Source organism: Poecilia mexicana, unplaced genomic scaffold (assembly GCF_051168715.1).
Source record: "Poecilia mexicana isolate PSO_F unplaced genomic scaffold, ASM5116871v1 scaffold_15, whole genome shotgun sequence".
Classification (NCBI taxonomy): Eukaryota; Metazoa; Chordata; class Actinopteri; order Cyprinodontiformes; family Poeciliidae; genus Poecilia; species Poecilia mexicana.
Window position 1 is genome coordinate 10,843,229 of NW_028263384.1, and position 15,958 is coordinate 10,859,186.

The 15,958-nt window shown below is 37.3% G+C and overlaps 1 protein-coding gene and 1 long non-coding RNA gene across 2 annotated transcripts; both read left to right on the plus strand.

Moving 5' to 3' along the window:
- Window positions 1-975: 975 nt before the first annotated feature.
- On the plus strand, window positions 976-14,458 carry LOC106927519 (transmembrane protein 26). Its single transcript, XM_015003153.2, has 6 exons — window positions 976-1,467; window positions 2,761-2,857; window positions 3,035-3,115; window positions 5,444-5,652; window positions 5,792-5,871; window positions 9,251-14,458. The coding sequence occupies exons 1-6, from the start codon at window positions 1,277-1,279 to the stop codon at window positions 9,541-9,543; spliced, it is 951 nt and encodes a 316-aa protein (XP_014858639.1). The 5' UTR covers window positions 976-1,276; the 3' UTR covers window positions 9,544-14,458.
- Window positions 5,883-8,839, plus strand: LOC148155307 (uncharacterized). Its single transcript, XR_015765388.1, has 2 exons — window positions 5,883-6,115; window positions 6,589-8,839. It is a non-coding gene; the product is annotated as an uncharacterized LOC148155307 (long non-coding RNA).
- Window positions 14,459-15,958: the final 1,500 nt, after the last annotated feature.

The window sequence follows — 15,958 nt, forward strand, 5'->3', positions numbered from 1 at the left end:
AGGTAGCACTGTGAGGATCATGTTCTTTGATTCCTCCAGTGCATTTAACACAAATCTGCTTTGTCAGAAACTCCAGAAGACACAGACGGAGGCCTCAACATGACTACAGAGCACAGTTTGTGAGACCGAAGGACTGTGTGTCCAATCAGCTGGTCAGCAGCACAGGAGCACCTCAGGGGACCGCACTCGCATCATTTCTTTTCCGCTTTGTATACGTCAAACTTCCAGCACAAATCTGACTTCTACGGAAACACTCAGATGACTCTTCAGTGGTCGATTGTACCAAGAATCCAGAAATGTGGTGGTCTGCTTTGTGTCGAGGTGTGGGAACAATCGTGACACATGACACAACCATTTGTTCTTGAATGTGAACAAAACAAAGGAGGTGTGTTGATTTCAGGGGAAAGAGGATTATGTCAAACTCTGCTTCCATCCTGGGAGACTAATATTCTTCTAACGACAATGAAAAATGTTCTCCCCTCCTCTTTTTTTCTATTTGTTTTTAAATTAATACATCTTTCTAGGAAAATTACATTAATAGTCAATGAATTATTAATGTTAAAAGTGCAGCACAAACAACTGCAATACAAGATTATCCAATGCTGTTCAACTTAAAACAACAGAAAAACATTTAAAACCTGAAGGTGTAAATCAGCTCCAACATCATCCCTCACCTACCTAGAGCAATACTTTTCTTCAATTAATATAAAACTGCTGGGTGAAAGGGTCACAACTATTAATTTGTTTTACTTTTGGTGCCCGTCTTGCTGTGCCACCCTTGGTAAACAGCCATTTTAGCCATGAAAAAAAAGAGCCACTAAACTTGTTCAGCACTTCCTGGAGTGACGTAAGTTAAAAAAACAACAAATAACCCAAAACAAAACAAAACAAAAAACAGTTTTCAGTCAGCTTTTTTTTTCTGACATGTTTTCCTGTTAAAAGAGACGGAGGATGTGATGCTCTCTGCACAAAGAGTTTGCAGCGGAGTCACAATGTGACCCGTAAGTCACAGTGAGAAATGTTGTGAATGGGCTTTTTGAGGCATGTAGCGTCATTACTCACCATCTAGCTGCGCCGACCGCTTCCCAGAGGGAGGCGAGGGGGCCGGGTAGGGAGCAGGAGGAGGGTGCAAGGGGGCGAAGGCAGGCGGAGCAACAAGTTTGGGGACTTTGTTTGAACAAACCTCCGCTCTTTTTTTCTTTTACTTCTCTCGGTGTGGGGGACAGCTGTCAGCAGCGGGCTGAGATCTGCACTTTCCAGGAGCAGCGACAGCGCCATGAGTCCGTTCAGCTTTCTGAGTGCCATCATCACCAGAGCTTTGTTCATCCTGCTTTCACTGGTCGCCGTCTGGAGGGTGATATGGGTCAAAAAACATCCATACTACTGGCTGCTGACTTTGCTCTTTCTGCCACTTGTTGTTGAAATGATAATAACACTGAGGAAGCGAAAAGGACTCGATTACAAATGGTAATTTCTTCTTCTTTTTTTGTGCATGTTTCTTCATAAATTTATGATGTAAAGTTCAACACTCTGAGCTATTTAAATGCATGCAGAACTGATCATATTGCACATTAATAGTATTGTAATGTACTATGCGGTCTAATAATAATAATGCGCAGTCCTCCACCCCCTTGCATCCTGCTTGTCCCACTGCTGTAATTGTCCTGGGACGGTAGGGTCCGGGTGGGACAGGAAATCAGACTCCTGAAACCAGCAATCATGAGACGTATTTGTTATCTGATTTAATTTCCTGTAATGCTGAGATGTGTAGAGTAACCAAAAAATAGTGCTCAAGTATGAGTAGCAATACTTCAACATATTCTGTTACTCAAGTAAAAGTAAAAAGTAGCTGTCCAAGAAATTTATCAAATAAGAGTTAAGTATTTGGTAAAAAGGGCTGTTGAAGCACTGACTAATCAAAACGTCATTTAATATTTAAAAATTACATCAGACCGAGTAAAGCATAAAACTATGTAAAAATGTGGGTATTTTACGAACCAAAATGAAAGTGATTCATAAAAATAACAATTTCAAAATGAGTCAAAAATAAATATTTGATCTAAAACAATGTGTTTCACTAGAAAACTTTAACAATAACATCAGGCCTGTGCCTGGTGAATTTTTGGTTAAAACTAGACTCGTTCTTCATTCAGTGAAGTTATTCACAAGTCCTGAAATTTTACTCAAGTAAGAGTAGCTCATAATAAAATTACTCAGATGAAAGTTAGAAAGTATTGCATGGTAAAAATACTTCTAAAATTAATTATTTCTCTCAAGAAGTTACTCAAGTAAATGTAATTTGAGTAAACGTATCTTGTTACTCTGAAACTTGGCTATCATGTTTCCAGAAGACTGAGTGCATGATAGTTCTTTAGAAGGCACTATCTGATCATAAATACCCTCATTTCCTGTCAGTTTAAGTGGTCGGAAATGAGTAAAAAATCATTTTATTGTCTTTCTTAAATTATTGAGCAAGTCATAAAAGAAACTGTTGTTGATGATGGTTATTTTGAGTGAGTAATAAAAGAGGTAATAGTTTTTGCGAGTGTTTCTTATAAAAATGAGGAAGAAAACAGAACTATAAACAGCAAGTTTTTGGAAATGTTCTTCATTGTCCTCTTGATGTGCTGCTTCCCAGTCAGCTCATCTTGGATCTACATTTATCTCTAATAAAATACACACACACTTCATTTGCATTCATATTGAAACTCTTCAGTAGTTTGGAGCAGTACCGATAAACTGATTTCCCCTTTCTTGCAGGTTTTCTCCCACAATTTTTCTGTTTCTCATCAGTATCATTCCCTCCATCTGGATCCTGGAGCTCCACCACCAGCAGAACAGAGAGCAGGACGGCAAGGTAGCTAAAGCCAGAAATCACAATGTTTCTGCACAGCTGTCCAAAAAAACAAAACAAAAACAAAAACAAAAACACATTATCCCTTTCCAAAACACAAATCTAGGCAGATGTGGAGGAGATGGCTGCAAGACATCTTTCCCTTCTGACAATGTCTGATTCCTCTTTCCTCTTTTGCAGTGCAATTATGAGTCTTTGGAACAAGTTTGGCTACCAAAGAATGAATCATCAGAAAACAGCACAATAAGCGATAGTTTGAAGGTAAGCTAACTAATAGTTCATACATTTTTTTCTGAGGTACTAGATTCCCTAAATAAATGTTAAAAAGTCATCAATGAAGTGTGGTTTTTAAGATGGATAATATGACTCTTGGAACTAAGTTTTTATTGCTCATTTAGATTTTTAATAAGTGAAAAATATGAATCATAAAAAACTGTCCGCCTGTGTGGGGTGCATGTCATTATATGCAAGAAAATAACAATAAAAATAAAATAGTAGCATATTTACTGGGGGTTTTTTGTGCAACCACCTTATATATAAACAATTACGAAATGCACAATTTATTACTGTTCAAAAATATTCTGCATTAATAACAGATTTTCTTAAGGAGTGAGGTCAGAATTTTTTTAAAGTTTTGTTTTCTCAAAAACCCGATAAAGATCTGTTTTTATACCCAAACTAACATGATGGGAAAAGGACGAACTTCGTTCCAGAATCGTTAGTGCTGAGGTGGACAGAAGAACGTTTTCGGGAAGTAAAACTTTAGAGATACTTATTTCCCCGAAGGGCACAAGGATCAGCTGACATAATGTCTAGCCTGTGAGGAAGTTTTTTTTTTTGCAAACTCATTTTTCACTGGTAGTCAGAGGCAGGTTGGATCAGTGAATACCTCAGCAAAAAGTTAAAGTTTATAACTGTTCTTGATAGAGGAGATGGCGGTAGATAAGTGCTTTGTATTATCAGCTGCTTACAGCTGGTTACAAAACATCTACAAGGTGGCTACGAATTGACATTGACAGTAGAAAACATCCCCAACCAACAAATGTGACTGTTCAAAATAAAATAACTCTGAGTGAGCTTCTGTTGGTAGGTAACACTTGCTGGCATCAGAGACTCATATGAGATGGCTACAAAATGACTCATAGTTGGTATACGACATCTCCAAGGTGGCTATAAAATGACCACTGTAATTTGAAAGATCTGCGAGGTTAAAGCGAATCAGAGGATGGTATGGAACATCCTCGAGAAGAGGAAGATACAAGGATAGAAATCCAAGTAGGATCAGTGCAACGCATCCTGAAGGTGGCTATAATACTGGCTTCTAAATAAGTAAATGTAGTTTTCTCTTTCCCCACAACCTACAGGACCCAGAGTCATTGTTAACATCTTGATACCAGATGTTGTGATGTGTCAGAACTTTCCAGGCAGTAAAACAGGGAGGAACAATAATTGGCAAGTGTTCAAAATGCTATGGCAGATTAGTTTTCAATTCCTCAGAATGATATATAAAATCACACCCATACCCAGAATTACTTTCCAAGAAGACAGAAGAAAAAAGATGCACACTGGAGGTTGTACTGGGTTTTCCTCTAGTGTCGATTTCCAATCTTTAACACTTTATACTACTCCGATAACGTTAAAGGTATTTTTTTTTTCTTATTTGTAAAATAAGCTCCTGCTGCTTCACATCCTAAATCTAAAATATCAGTAGGAACAAGTCCTGACAACAAAGTTCAGAAATGATAAACGTGTGAACAAAATGTACTGAACAAGAATTCAATGAGAAGGCTGAACAACGAACTGAAACAATTAAAACACTTAATTCAAAAATTCATAAAAAAAATAACCACATGACAAAGCAAAGATTTGAAAGAGATCATAGGACTCTAAAACTTGTGGACCCTATAAGTTAAAAAAGGCTATTTTTGGTGGATTGTTTTATCACAGAAATAGTACTAAAATCACATTTAGTCACATTTTTAGTGTGACTTTCTAGAAATGCAACATTAAGAAATTACTACTCATTAGAACTACAGCTAAAACAGGAGTTTAGGGACAATAAACTGAACCAAGCTCAGAACAACATGTAGACCAGGTCATAGAAAAGGGACAACAGAGTTCACAACTTTTCATACAAATGCAATTTTAGGGACATATTACCTTCACAGAGATGATGTTTTAGTACCACAAAGCAACTAAACCTGATCACTAAGTTAACCCAGAGTCATGTCATGTTTTAATGCCATGTTAACATTAAAAGATAATTTTACAATCTGTAAATCAGAAGGTATTGATCTACCTCTTCATCTTAGAAGCACAGTAAACAGGAAGCTTGGCTCGCAACGCTCTGAGTCCTACTAAGACGGCGGCAGCTTCCATTGACATGCGAAAACAAATTCAGCTTTGAGAAGTTAAATATTGTTAAAATCAAATTGTCTTTTTTTTAATGCAAATCCTCTGATAACTGCTCACACTGCTCAGTGGAGGTCCTCTTGTTTGAACTGTTCTCATGTGATGTGTGTCTCAAGAGTTGTTTGGGAAGCAATCAAGCCTTCACAGAGAGTTTCTCAATGTGCCTCTCGTTCCCAGAGACTTCGTGACGTGGTGTTAAGTTTCTGCCAGGACAGCTGGATCCTTGCGCTTCATCAGATTCTGCTCATCCTTCTCATCATAGGGAAGTGGCTTCTTCCTTTAGGAGGCGGGATCACAAGAGATCAGCTGTCTCAGCTTCTGCTCATTTTTGTCGGCACGGCGGCCGACATTCTCGAGTTTAACAGTGAGACGCTGGACGATGTAAAGTGGGTGTTGTTTTTTCAAAAAAAAACAAAAAAACAAAAAACAAAAGGAAACATTTCAATCCATGCATATTACAGCAAAAGTGTGGGTTCCTGTTTAAATTATATTTAAAGTGATCTAAATGTCCGTTGTGTTTTGCAGAGAGAACAGTCGTGAGCTGGTTTACGTCATTTTAGGTGTCTGGACTTGGAGCATGCTGCAGTTCCCCTGTCATCTGTGTGGTCAGTGTCTGCTTGGCTTTTTTTAATCTTAACATCCGTGCTTATTGAGCGGCTACATCAACTTCCAAACAAACGTTTCTAGAGGAAACATGACATCCAAGCTTGGCCTCGGAGCAAAACAGAGAAGGAGATATGATCTTATCTCTGCCTCTGTCAAATTATAAGCTCATGTAACCACGATGGCTCTTTCAGGCAGACATGTTGAGACCTGAACCGCTGCAGACAGATCAGATCAGAAAAAAATGTTAGGTTCCGTGTTTCTGTGTGCTTATTTTTGAGTTTCTCTGTGTTCAGTCCTGTGTTCCTGTTAGTCTCTGTCCTGTCCTCCCCGTTGATTGCTCCCCAGGTGTGTCCCATTCCCCTGATTACCCCGTGTGTATTTAAACCCTCCTGTTGTCTGTGTTCCTCGTCGGGTCCTTGTCGTCGTTTGTCGTAGTCAGTGTCGTCACGTAATCACTCGCCAGTAGAACTGTTTAAGTCCTGGTTTGTGTATGTTTCCGTCGGATTCACCAGTAGAACTGTAAAGTCCTGGTTAGTGTTTTGTTTCGTTTAGTCCTGTTGGTCAGTTGCTACCGGCTATTAGCTGCGTGCTTGTTCCTGCCGTGCTGCCTGCCTTGGACTGTGTGCGTTATCACCATTAAATACATCATCTTCACCATACCTGGGTCTCAGCGTCTCTCCTCACCACCACCAACCACACACTTCATGACAAAAAAGAGCATTGAAGGCGTTTTAGTGTACACCGATTATCTTCTGAGCAGGAATCCGATGCAGGAAACCGTCTGAGTTTTTCAGATCTCCACTTTGCCGATAAGCCGAGGCAGCAGCTGTAGAGAAAAGCACGACTACAAGTTTCATTTTTTTTTGTCCAAGCTTGTTACAGCCAGAGGCATGTGAGTGAACAAAAAAGAAATCCAAACAGGGACAAGTTTATTCAGGAACAGTTTGTTTCTGGAGAAACCCACATTAACAGTCAAGCTGATCTATTACACAACATTATAGTGAGGAAATAGTTGTCATTACCCTTTTAATGCTAAAATATTAGAGGTATTAGAGGCTTTGCTCTCGTAGCAAGAACACACAGACCTTAACAGATGTCTTCCGCTAATGTGTGTGTTTAGGTCTGCTTATCTTAGTTTGCCTTTTTATGGCTTGAATTCCCTATAAATGCACAAAAGTGTTGACTTACAAAACCCATTTCTCGAAGACGTTGTCAGAAATACTCTCCACAAAATCTCTGCTTCAGAGCGTTTTTGTGTTCAGTCATCATCAGTAGACAGTTTGTCCTAGGACTCTGTCAAAAACTTTTCTTCTTGCTTTCAACAGTTACAGTTATTCCTCACATTTTTCAAATTTTTTTGAAAGCTGAGGTTGACCACAGCGATGTAGGTTGTCGTTTGACAATTACGGCTTTTGCTGCCAAAGAAACCCCAGGAATTTTAAAGCCAGAATTATCCTTTTGTTTTTCAAATGAATAAAATTGCTCCCAACGAAAACAATCGCTCCATTTGCACTGCCTGACTCAGTGCGGGAGACTACGCAAACTCTCAGAGCCACGCACAGCCACAGCTAACAGATATTTATCGTTTTTACTTAATCACAATGTACAATCTACAAGAAAAAACCTTAGAAAAAGGAACATTTTCCTCTCAACGCCAGTATTACACTGCTTCTCAAAGTTTCCTCACAATTACCTTCAACTTCTTAATGTGGGAAAGATTGAGAGGCTTTAGCTCAAATTCACTGGAAGTGAGCTGAGGAAAGAAAGAGGATGTGAGCTAATTTGTAGACGAATGATTGCAAAGGTGGAAATCCCCAGGAGATCCTAACCCCTAATCTTGGAAAACTCTGGATTTGTTCCCTCAAATAAGTCATAAGAGGAACCTTCATATTTAAACAATATAAATGTGAAAAGGCAAAAGAAACAAACAACGAAAAAAAATCAGCAATCCATTTAAAAAAACAAATGAGGATGAATTTTCATTAGAATAGTGGTTTAGTCCAACAGTGAGGAGCTAGCTGCATAAACTAGAAAAACCCTCCAGCATGTAAATACTTAAAGCAAAAGACATGTAACACATTTTATTTACTTCCACTTGTCAATAGCATGAAACGCATTAGGAATAAAAATAAGACTTTCGTTCATTTCATTAATTCGGTTCAGCTGCTTTACTATGACTCCTGCAATGCTTTCATAGCTTTTTTATTGAAAGTAGCAGATACATCATATTATTATATTTAGCCCTCAAACTAACTCTTACATTAATGAGAAGAGTTTGAAATGGGATGGATGAGCTAAATGTTGTGAGTAGCTGACGGCTCGGTGTGTGGGAGCCGAGAGCTGAGGAGAGACCAGAGGTGCTGAGAAAAAAGTAAAGTATGCCTTTATTTCTTACCATCTTCAGTGTACAGCCTTTAAAATCATGACATAAAATCTGAATATTTTTCTAGAAAAACCCTGGTGCTCTGAGTGTTAAGTTTACATTATGATACTATTGTAAACCTATTGACTATCTAAAGTTAAGAGCATCCTAATGCACCATGCATTAGTGTCATTTTCTCTGAAAAACAAAGTTCTTTAGATCCTGAAATACACCAGTCAAAAAGTAGCAACAAAAACAGCAGATAAAATGAATTAGAAAAACAAGAATTACCCTTATTTTAAAGGGTAATTTAAAATTAGAGTAAAGTTCTGTTGCTGTCTCAGGATAAATAATCTGACAGGAACAGCAATTATATTAAAAAAATACTCTAATACTCCTGTGGGAAAAAAAATCCCTTTGTTCTTTCATTTCAGTTGTTTTCCAACATACAGTATTTCCGCTCAGAGTCCTACAGGATGAAAAGGGGCACCTGCTTGTTCACAAGCCGCTCGCTTTCACAGAAACAGAGACTCAGGAACAACACACACACACACACACACGCACGCACACACGCATACACACACACACACACACACACACACAAATGTAAGAAAAAATAAATAAGGACCACTTGGTGGACAGTTCTGGGTCTGGAATGTGCCTTCAGAGAAAGGCACCTAAGATGAACTTCGATCAGATGTTAAAAGTACATCAACTGAAGATGTTTCTTTAGATTGAAAATCTAGCTCCTTAGATTTTAATATCATTTCAGGTATTAGGGAACCTATTTTTCATTTGGTCATGTGACGGTCAGAACTTAGACTATTAAGTCACAGAAACTCCCATAGAGATGTGGATTGAAGATCTTTTGAGTGGGTTCTTTGGTTCAACCTCATCACCCGTTTGGGTTTCCCTGGTTGGCCCAAGTACGCAACAGCACCCTCGTGTTTGTTGAATTGGTTGCTATTTCCGGGTTAGCACAATGCATTATTTTTAATGCGTTCTTTCTTGAACAGTGGTGGGGCCCATGAGCGGCGAGGCAGCCGATGAGAGCATCCAGGGAGACTCCCTCTGGTCCAATCGCAGCACCGACCTGTGGAGCATCGTGGAGACGCTGTTTATCCACGACGGCCCCTTCCTGGTGGTCCGGCTTATTGTCATGATACATTTTGGTACTTTTCACCAGATGCTTGTTTTCTTTGCCTTTAAAAACTTCCTGGTTGTCATCCTGAATGTGTACAGGCTGTACATTTTATACCATGACTTTAAGTCGTCCGTGCACAGCCCCGTGGGGGACAGCGCAGACTGAAGAGTCTGATGAGTCATTGCTGAGACGGGGTAGAGACAAGGAAAATATCAGATGTTAGACCCAAGATGAGGCAAAGATACAAGACGGGTAAAACATTTCATGTGAAGCAGGAAAAGAAGTAAATGTATGCTTCAATGTTTCCAGTTTATACTTTATTTAAGGCTTAATTTCATCCTGATCCAAAAGAACAACGAGTTCAGAACAGAAACTCTGACCTCATTCATTTTGTAATCAAAAGACATTGTTGTTTGGATGACTGATAATTGGTCATAACATTTCTTCTGGGCAATGAATCATAGACCTTTGGAGAGTTTATTTATTTCCCTTTAAGTGGTGCCACATTTATCAGAAAAACAAATTCTTGGGTCAAGCATCCGAGTCTACCCATTAAAAACTGCCAGTGTCCAAAAGCTTATTCTGCTCTTGACTGGTGTTTGTTGTTTATTATTTGACTAGATGACAAAAATACAAGGAATATTTGCAATTCAACAATGCATTTTTTTTACACTGAAGAATTGCACACAACCAGAACAATGGATGCCTTTCTGTTCTTAACTAATTTAGTTTGGGATATCATTAAATGCTCTCCATTCCCAAACATGACATGTGAGGTAGTGTCATGTCACCTGGGCCAAACTTTAAACTGGACTTACTGTGGCAGTAGCCCAGGGCCCCATTTTGGGGGGCGGGGGAAGGCCTCACTTTCTTTTTTTATATATGTTTTAATGAATGCATGTTTTGCAGATATTGTACTTAAAACATCATGAAATTATAGCAATTTATAATATGGAGCTACTGGCCACGGACCTTTTAAACCTATTGGTTTATGTGATCAGTTCATAGTGTTGACATGTTAATATGTGACGTCACGGGTTCAAGATCCCGCACCCCAGGCAGCTCCCTACCAGAGGGCAAGGTACTGCACCTGAGTGAAGTTGACCCCCCCCCTCCCACCTTCTTCAAATCAGACAAAATTGGCGTCAAATGTTTGTGCAGCAAAAATGACCTTTGTGCCACTTTTGCTTTGAAGATATTAATGAAAGTTTAAAGGTCAAAAGGTCAACCAGCCCCCCCCCCCACACTTTCATAAAATCAAACAAAATTGGTGTCGATCTACTCGGTTACGTTTCTGCTGGTGTGTGCAGCAAAAATTTTCACTTGTGCTGCCATCATTCTAAAGATATTAAGAAAAATGTTTTCTAGGGATCATCAGAGATCAAACACTCCCGTTCCCCCACTCACATTTAAATTTATTTATTTATTTGCACAAACTCAGGTTGGCTAAGTTGGTGCTTGTTTTGTACAACAAAAATGTTCATTTGTGCTGCTTTGACTTTGAAGATATCAATGAAGGTTTAACTTTCATTGATATCTTCAAAGTCAAAGCAGCACAAACGAAAATTTTTGCTGCACAAACCACTGCAACTGTAGTCGAGTTGATTAACACCAAATTTATTTATTTTTGCAAATGTGAGCCGGGCCTGGGGAGTGTTTGACCTCTGATGACCCCTAGCTAACATTTTTCTTTTAATATCTTAAGAATGACGGCGGCACAAATGAAGATTTTTGCTGCACAAATGTAGCACAAACCAATTTTGACTGATTTGAAGAAGGTGGGGTGGGGGGCCAACTTCACTCAGGTTGATAAATAAAAGAAAAAGGGACGCAGTGCTTTGCCACAAATTGTCAACACCATGACAACTAGATAAAAAATTAGCGAGGGAGAAGGTCATAGGTCATTAATGATAGCTTGACTTTGAAAACCGTTACACTAAGATGTGCGGTGGCATTCGGTGTGCTTCGATCCAGTTAAAAAAAACAACAACAAAAAAACAACTCTGATAGATCTGGAACAGCGATCACTATTTAATAGTCACATTAATGATCGCAAAATAAAAATTGAAACCTGAAAATATAAAACTGTAACGGACTGCATGTTCTGTTCTTGTTTGTGGGAAATGTTTGCATGTTTTTGGTCTTGAATCCCGGTACATTCATGGCGTTGTTATCAGTTGCCATGGCAACAAGTCTGTGTGTAGCTAAGCTGGCACAGAGGGAGAAAAAAACGAGTGTTTTTTAGTTGTTCTTCAATGGGTTTTCTACATTATTTGTCCCTTTGCTGAGGCGGACTGCACTAAATTAATAATGCCTACATCTCCAGATTTCATTTAGTTAACACATAGGATGTGAAAGAATCGTCTTTTTGCCCTCATTGTGGGCATGCAAGAGATTTCCGGATGTAAAGAATAACATTCAACATGTCTATAGAATTAACTGCACATGCATCAGCAAAATATTTTTTTTTTAGTGGGTAGATCACCAGAATGGTTTCCAGCCCAGGGGCAAAACATCCTTGTAAATCTGGAATTGCATGTCTTTTGTATACTTGTATAATATTACACTGATAAAAAAATATATATATTCTGCTCTATCTACTTAAAAAAAATTAAGGCAACTACTTGCATAATTTCTTTATGCTGATCAAGCAAGATTATTTGTTTAAAGTACTTATTACTTTACGTGGAACATGAAATCCAAATAAAGTGAACTTAATTTTGTCAGGTAGATTACGCAAAGCTAAACTTTGTAAAAGAAAAAAAAAACTGTGGTTCGTAGGTTAACAAAATACCAACAGCATTATTTTTATTAACATACGTACATTAAAAAAATCATGGTGTTATCATTCCATATTTTATTTATTTTTATTATTCCAGAAATCTGTTGTGCAAATGTTCAAAACTTTTCAGGTTTGCTTGAGCAGAAACGGAGAAACATCTGGAAATGTCCTGAATGTTAAAGATGAACTTAATTTAACCTAATTTCTTTTTAAGCGGACAGAGCAGGTTATCTTTATCAGTGTACTTAATCATACCGCTGGTCCCCTGGTGCTTGGGAACTCTGATGGCTTGTGGGTAATATTTGGTGTTTTGAAATGCCAGATGAAACACAGTAAAGATAACAAGATTATTTTTGTTGTGTGGATGAACTTAAAAAGATAGGCTCTTGGCACTTAAACAATTTATTTTCTGGAAAATATTACAGTGTCTTGTATCTTGAACAAATATTTTTGACCTCAATACTACATCTATTTGTGTAAAGATACTAAGTTGAATTTTTATTGTTGATTTCACAGATTGATATGTTAAATTTACTTCACCACAGATTCATTTTTCTCAGTGTACTCAGTCTGTGAGTACAGGTTAGCGTGGTGAAGTACGTTAATTACACAGCAGTGATTTTGTTCCCATAGTGACTGAAGCCAAACCATTGTTTCAGTCTTGAACACAACAGTGCATGCCTTGCTGAAACTTTCTTGATAATGTGTACTTTTTGTTGAGTCACCACAGAGAGAGAGGCTTTTCATTTTTTGTTGGCATATTTTTATTAACATTATTATTTCTTTAATCTTTGATCATTGTTCTACATAGACAATTACGACGGCATCTGAAAAATATTATTCCAGCAATTTAATAACAAATTTTGGCAAATACATATTTTATATTAATTCAGTACACACAGAGTGATCCATCTATCTATCTATACTAAGCTTTTATTTTGGTTCATTTTGATTATTATGGTTTACAGCTACTGTGTACATCAAACTAAATTTTTTAGAAAAAGTGCCTAAAAATAATTATTTTTGAATGTAGATAAATATTAAATAATGTTGAATATTTCAGAATAGAAATATTTAACTAGTTTCTTAATTCATGCTGTTAATATTTTACTTTTAATTTAACAGTGAATGAGACAAGCAAATTAACTTTGTCACAAACATCGGATTGATATCTGTTCAAGCATGTGAGAAACATGTCAAATAATCAGTAAATCTGCTTCAGTTTTCTGGATTAAACATGAATCGTGTAAACTTTGAATAATATTGCCTTCATGGAAGCGGTCAGCTGAAGTTCTTTGTCTGAGAAGAGCTCAGATCAGGGGGAACTGCTAGATTTATCTACACTGAGCAGTGAAAGGAATCTGAATATGATCCTGACCAGCTGGGTAGAGATTGTGGAAACTTTTTCTTTCCACTCAACTTTCCATTAATGTGAGCATCTCTCTGAACTGGCAGCTTCTTTATCAGTTTTTCTATCTTCACCTTCTTGTGAAGTGCTAAAAAAAAAAAAAAAAAAAGCCCAGGCTGAGTCAGTCTCTCTCATGAGTATTTAGGCTAATCAGAGCATTTCTGTTAAAAAACGTTTTATTTTATTTTTTTGCTCAATTTACATAATATTCAGGTTTTTAAAAAAGTGTTTTGTAATAATTAAAATGAACATAAGCACATCACTCTGTGTGTAGAATAGAATGACTTAGATAATAATGTCTGTACTGCTTAGCTTTAATTTTTACCATTAAGTGAAGCAACATCTGAACCAAAACTGCACTAAAGTCAATCATGTTTGTTTAAGAGTCATGTCTGGTGTTGTGTTTTTTCTTATTGGTGTTATTTTCTTTGTTGTAATTTTTAATTAAGTATTTCCTATGGGTTTATTTTATTATTTAACACAGGTCATTAAATTTTCTTGAAGTATTATGTTAAACATTTCTGAATGTTTTACGGCATTTGCTGCCACATTTTACTCTAACATTTCAACTTTGCATGACTGTGAATGTAGACAAACTGAACGTAACCTTGAAGCATGTTTGTTGTAATCTCATGTTACTCCTGCATTTTTGAGGATAACAATAAGTACTGTAAGCAAGTGAGCAGCTTTGACTTAGATAGAAATAACCCTTAAACAAATGTACTGGCATATTTTTTAAACCTGCACACATTTTCGATGTCTGTGCATATTTATTATCACTGTTGCTTTGCTTTTAATCTGTATATCAGTAGCGGACTTGTCTTACGGTTTCTGTTTTAGGTAGTGCTCCACACGGTCTTGAGCTCCTAATAAAACCCATTCTGCTGAAACTCTGCGATGAGATTTGTTATTATTCTGCACATTTAAAGTTTTTTTTTTTTGTAAAGTGATCTTGCTTCTTGTCCTTGGTAACGAACTGTGTAAATTGCACTTCCTTTGATTGTCACTAGATGTCCTCAGTTGCCTTTATCTGGTTTTATGATCTTCACGTCAGCACTTCCTTTTTCATTCTAGCGCTACTTGTACTGTTGCCCTTCCATATCTTGCTTTGTTTCTTATCAGTTCTTTATTGTTACCCTCTTTACGCTTGCCTGACCTTGCTCTGTATTTTACTTTTTTTTGTTGTTGTTGCTTTGTTTTATGTTAGGCCAGTCAAATTTTCTCTCTTTATCAAAGTTTTGTTTGTTGGGCGTTTAATTTTTTGTAGCTTCCTGAGTTTTCATCTGTGTTTACTACACTATGTTGCTTATCTCTCTGCTTTATATTTAGTCGTCTGTTCTGGTCATATATCTGTTAATCTGACCATGCGCACTTAAATAAATATCTTGTTTCTAAATAAATATGAGATAATTTGAGCTCGCATTTTTCTGTTATTGCACTGATTTAATTACTAAAACAACAGTGAAGCAAAAACTGTTCCCTTATTCTGCTGAGTCTTGTTGCAGGTAAGCAGCTAATAAAAAACAGTAGTTCTTGTTTCCACATGCACATTCTCTTTCAAGTCTAAAAACAGTTGTTTTGTTATCATAGATACAAAACACAGAGACGCTTACAGGCAATTCTGGATTGTTTGAACGGTTAGGAAAACACAGAGGCAAAGTGTGCAGACAAAAAAGAAAATAGAGAAAATAGAATAAATTTAAAAAAAATAAAACGACGATAAATAAAAACATCCTACATTGTCCCTCAAAGGAGAAATTCAAGTTTACCAGCAGAGAAGTGACAGACGTACGAAGGCAAGACGATTCACACGAAGGTAAAATAATAAATAAGAGCGCACGGTAAGGGCAAATTTATAACATAAGATAGAAATACTGCACAGTTTTTATTTTGATTTTTTTTATACTCAGATCTAAATAAATATGCAACTGGGAAGGAAGTATAAAAGAAGCATAACATCTACATGCAAACTACTTGTTTGTTAGGAATGTATTAGGTCAATTCATCAACTCCTTAGTCTTGAATGTAACCCATAATGGCTGATTGTTTCATGAAACAGACAAAGAAACGGCCATAAGAATTTCCACATTAGAAGAAAGTATTTACAAGTATTTCCTTTACCAAGCTGCTTACTGGTCGAGCAATCGTGCTGCTTAATTTACCTCACTTTAACATCGATAGACATTAAGTTATTATTTCCCTCACAATGTGCAATAAGGCTACAGGTTAGCTCCTCTTTTTGAATAGTTGCAAGCAGTCAGAGCAGCGTCATTGCAACTTGTAAGAAATCTTAGAGAGGCAAATCCTTATTCACCGCTCCAATTTAAATCTCCAGCAGATTAAGGAAAAAACATACAAGCATTTGGTGTGTCTGTGGTTTTGTAGTTGTG

Excerpts from the sequence above, each read along its gene's own strand:
- LOC106927519 (XM_015003153.2), top strand. The coding sequence starts at position 1,277 with ATGAGTCCGTTCAGCTTTCTGAGTGCCATCATCACCAGAGCTTTGTTC. Across the intron at positions 3,116-5,443 it reads CAATAAGCGATAGTTTGAAG|AGACTTCGTGACGTGGTGTT; the intron begins GTAAGCTAACTA and ends TCTCGTTCCCAG. Across the intron at positions 5,872-9,250 it reads GTTCCCCTGTCATCTGTGTG|TGGTGGGGCCCATGAGCGGC; the intron begins GTCAGTGTCTGC and ends TTTCTTGAACAG.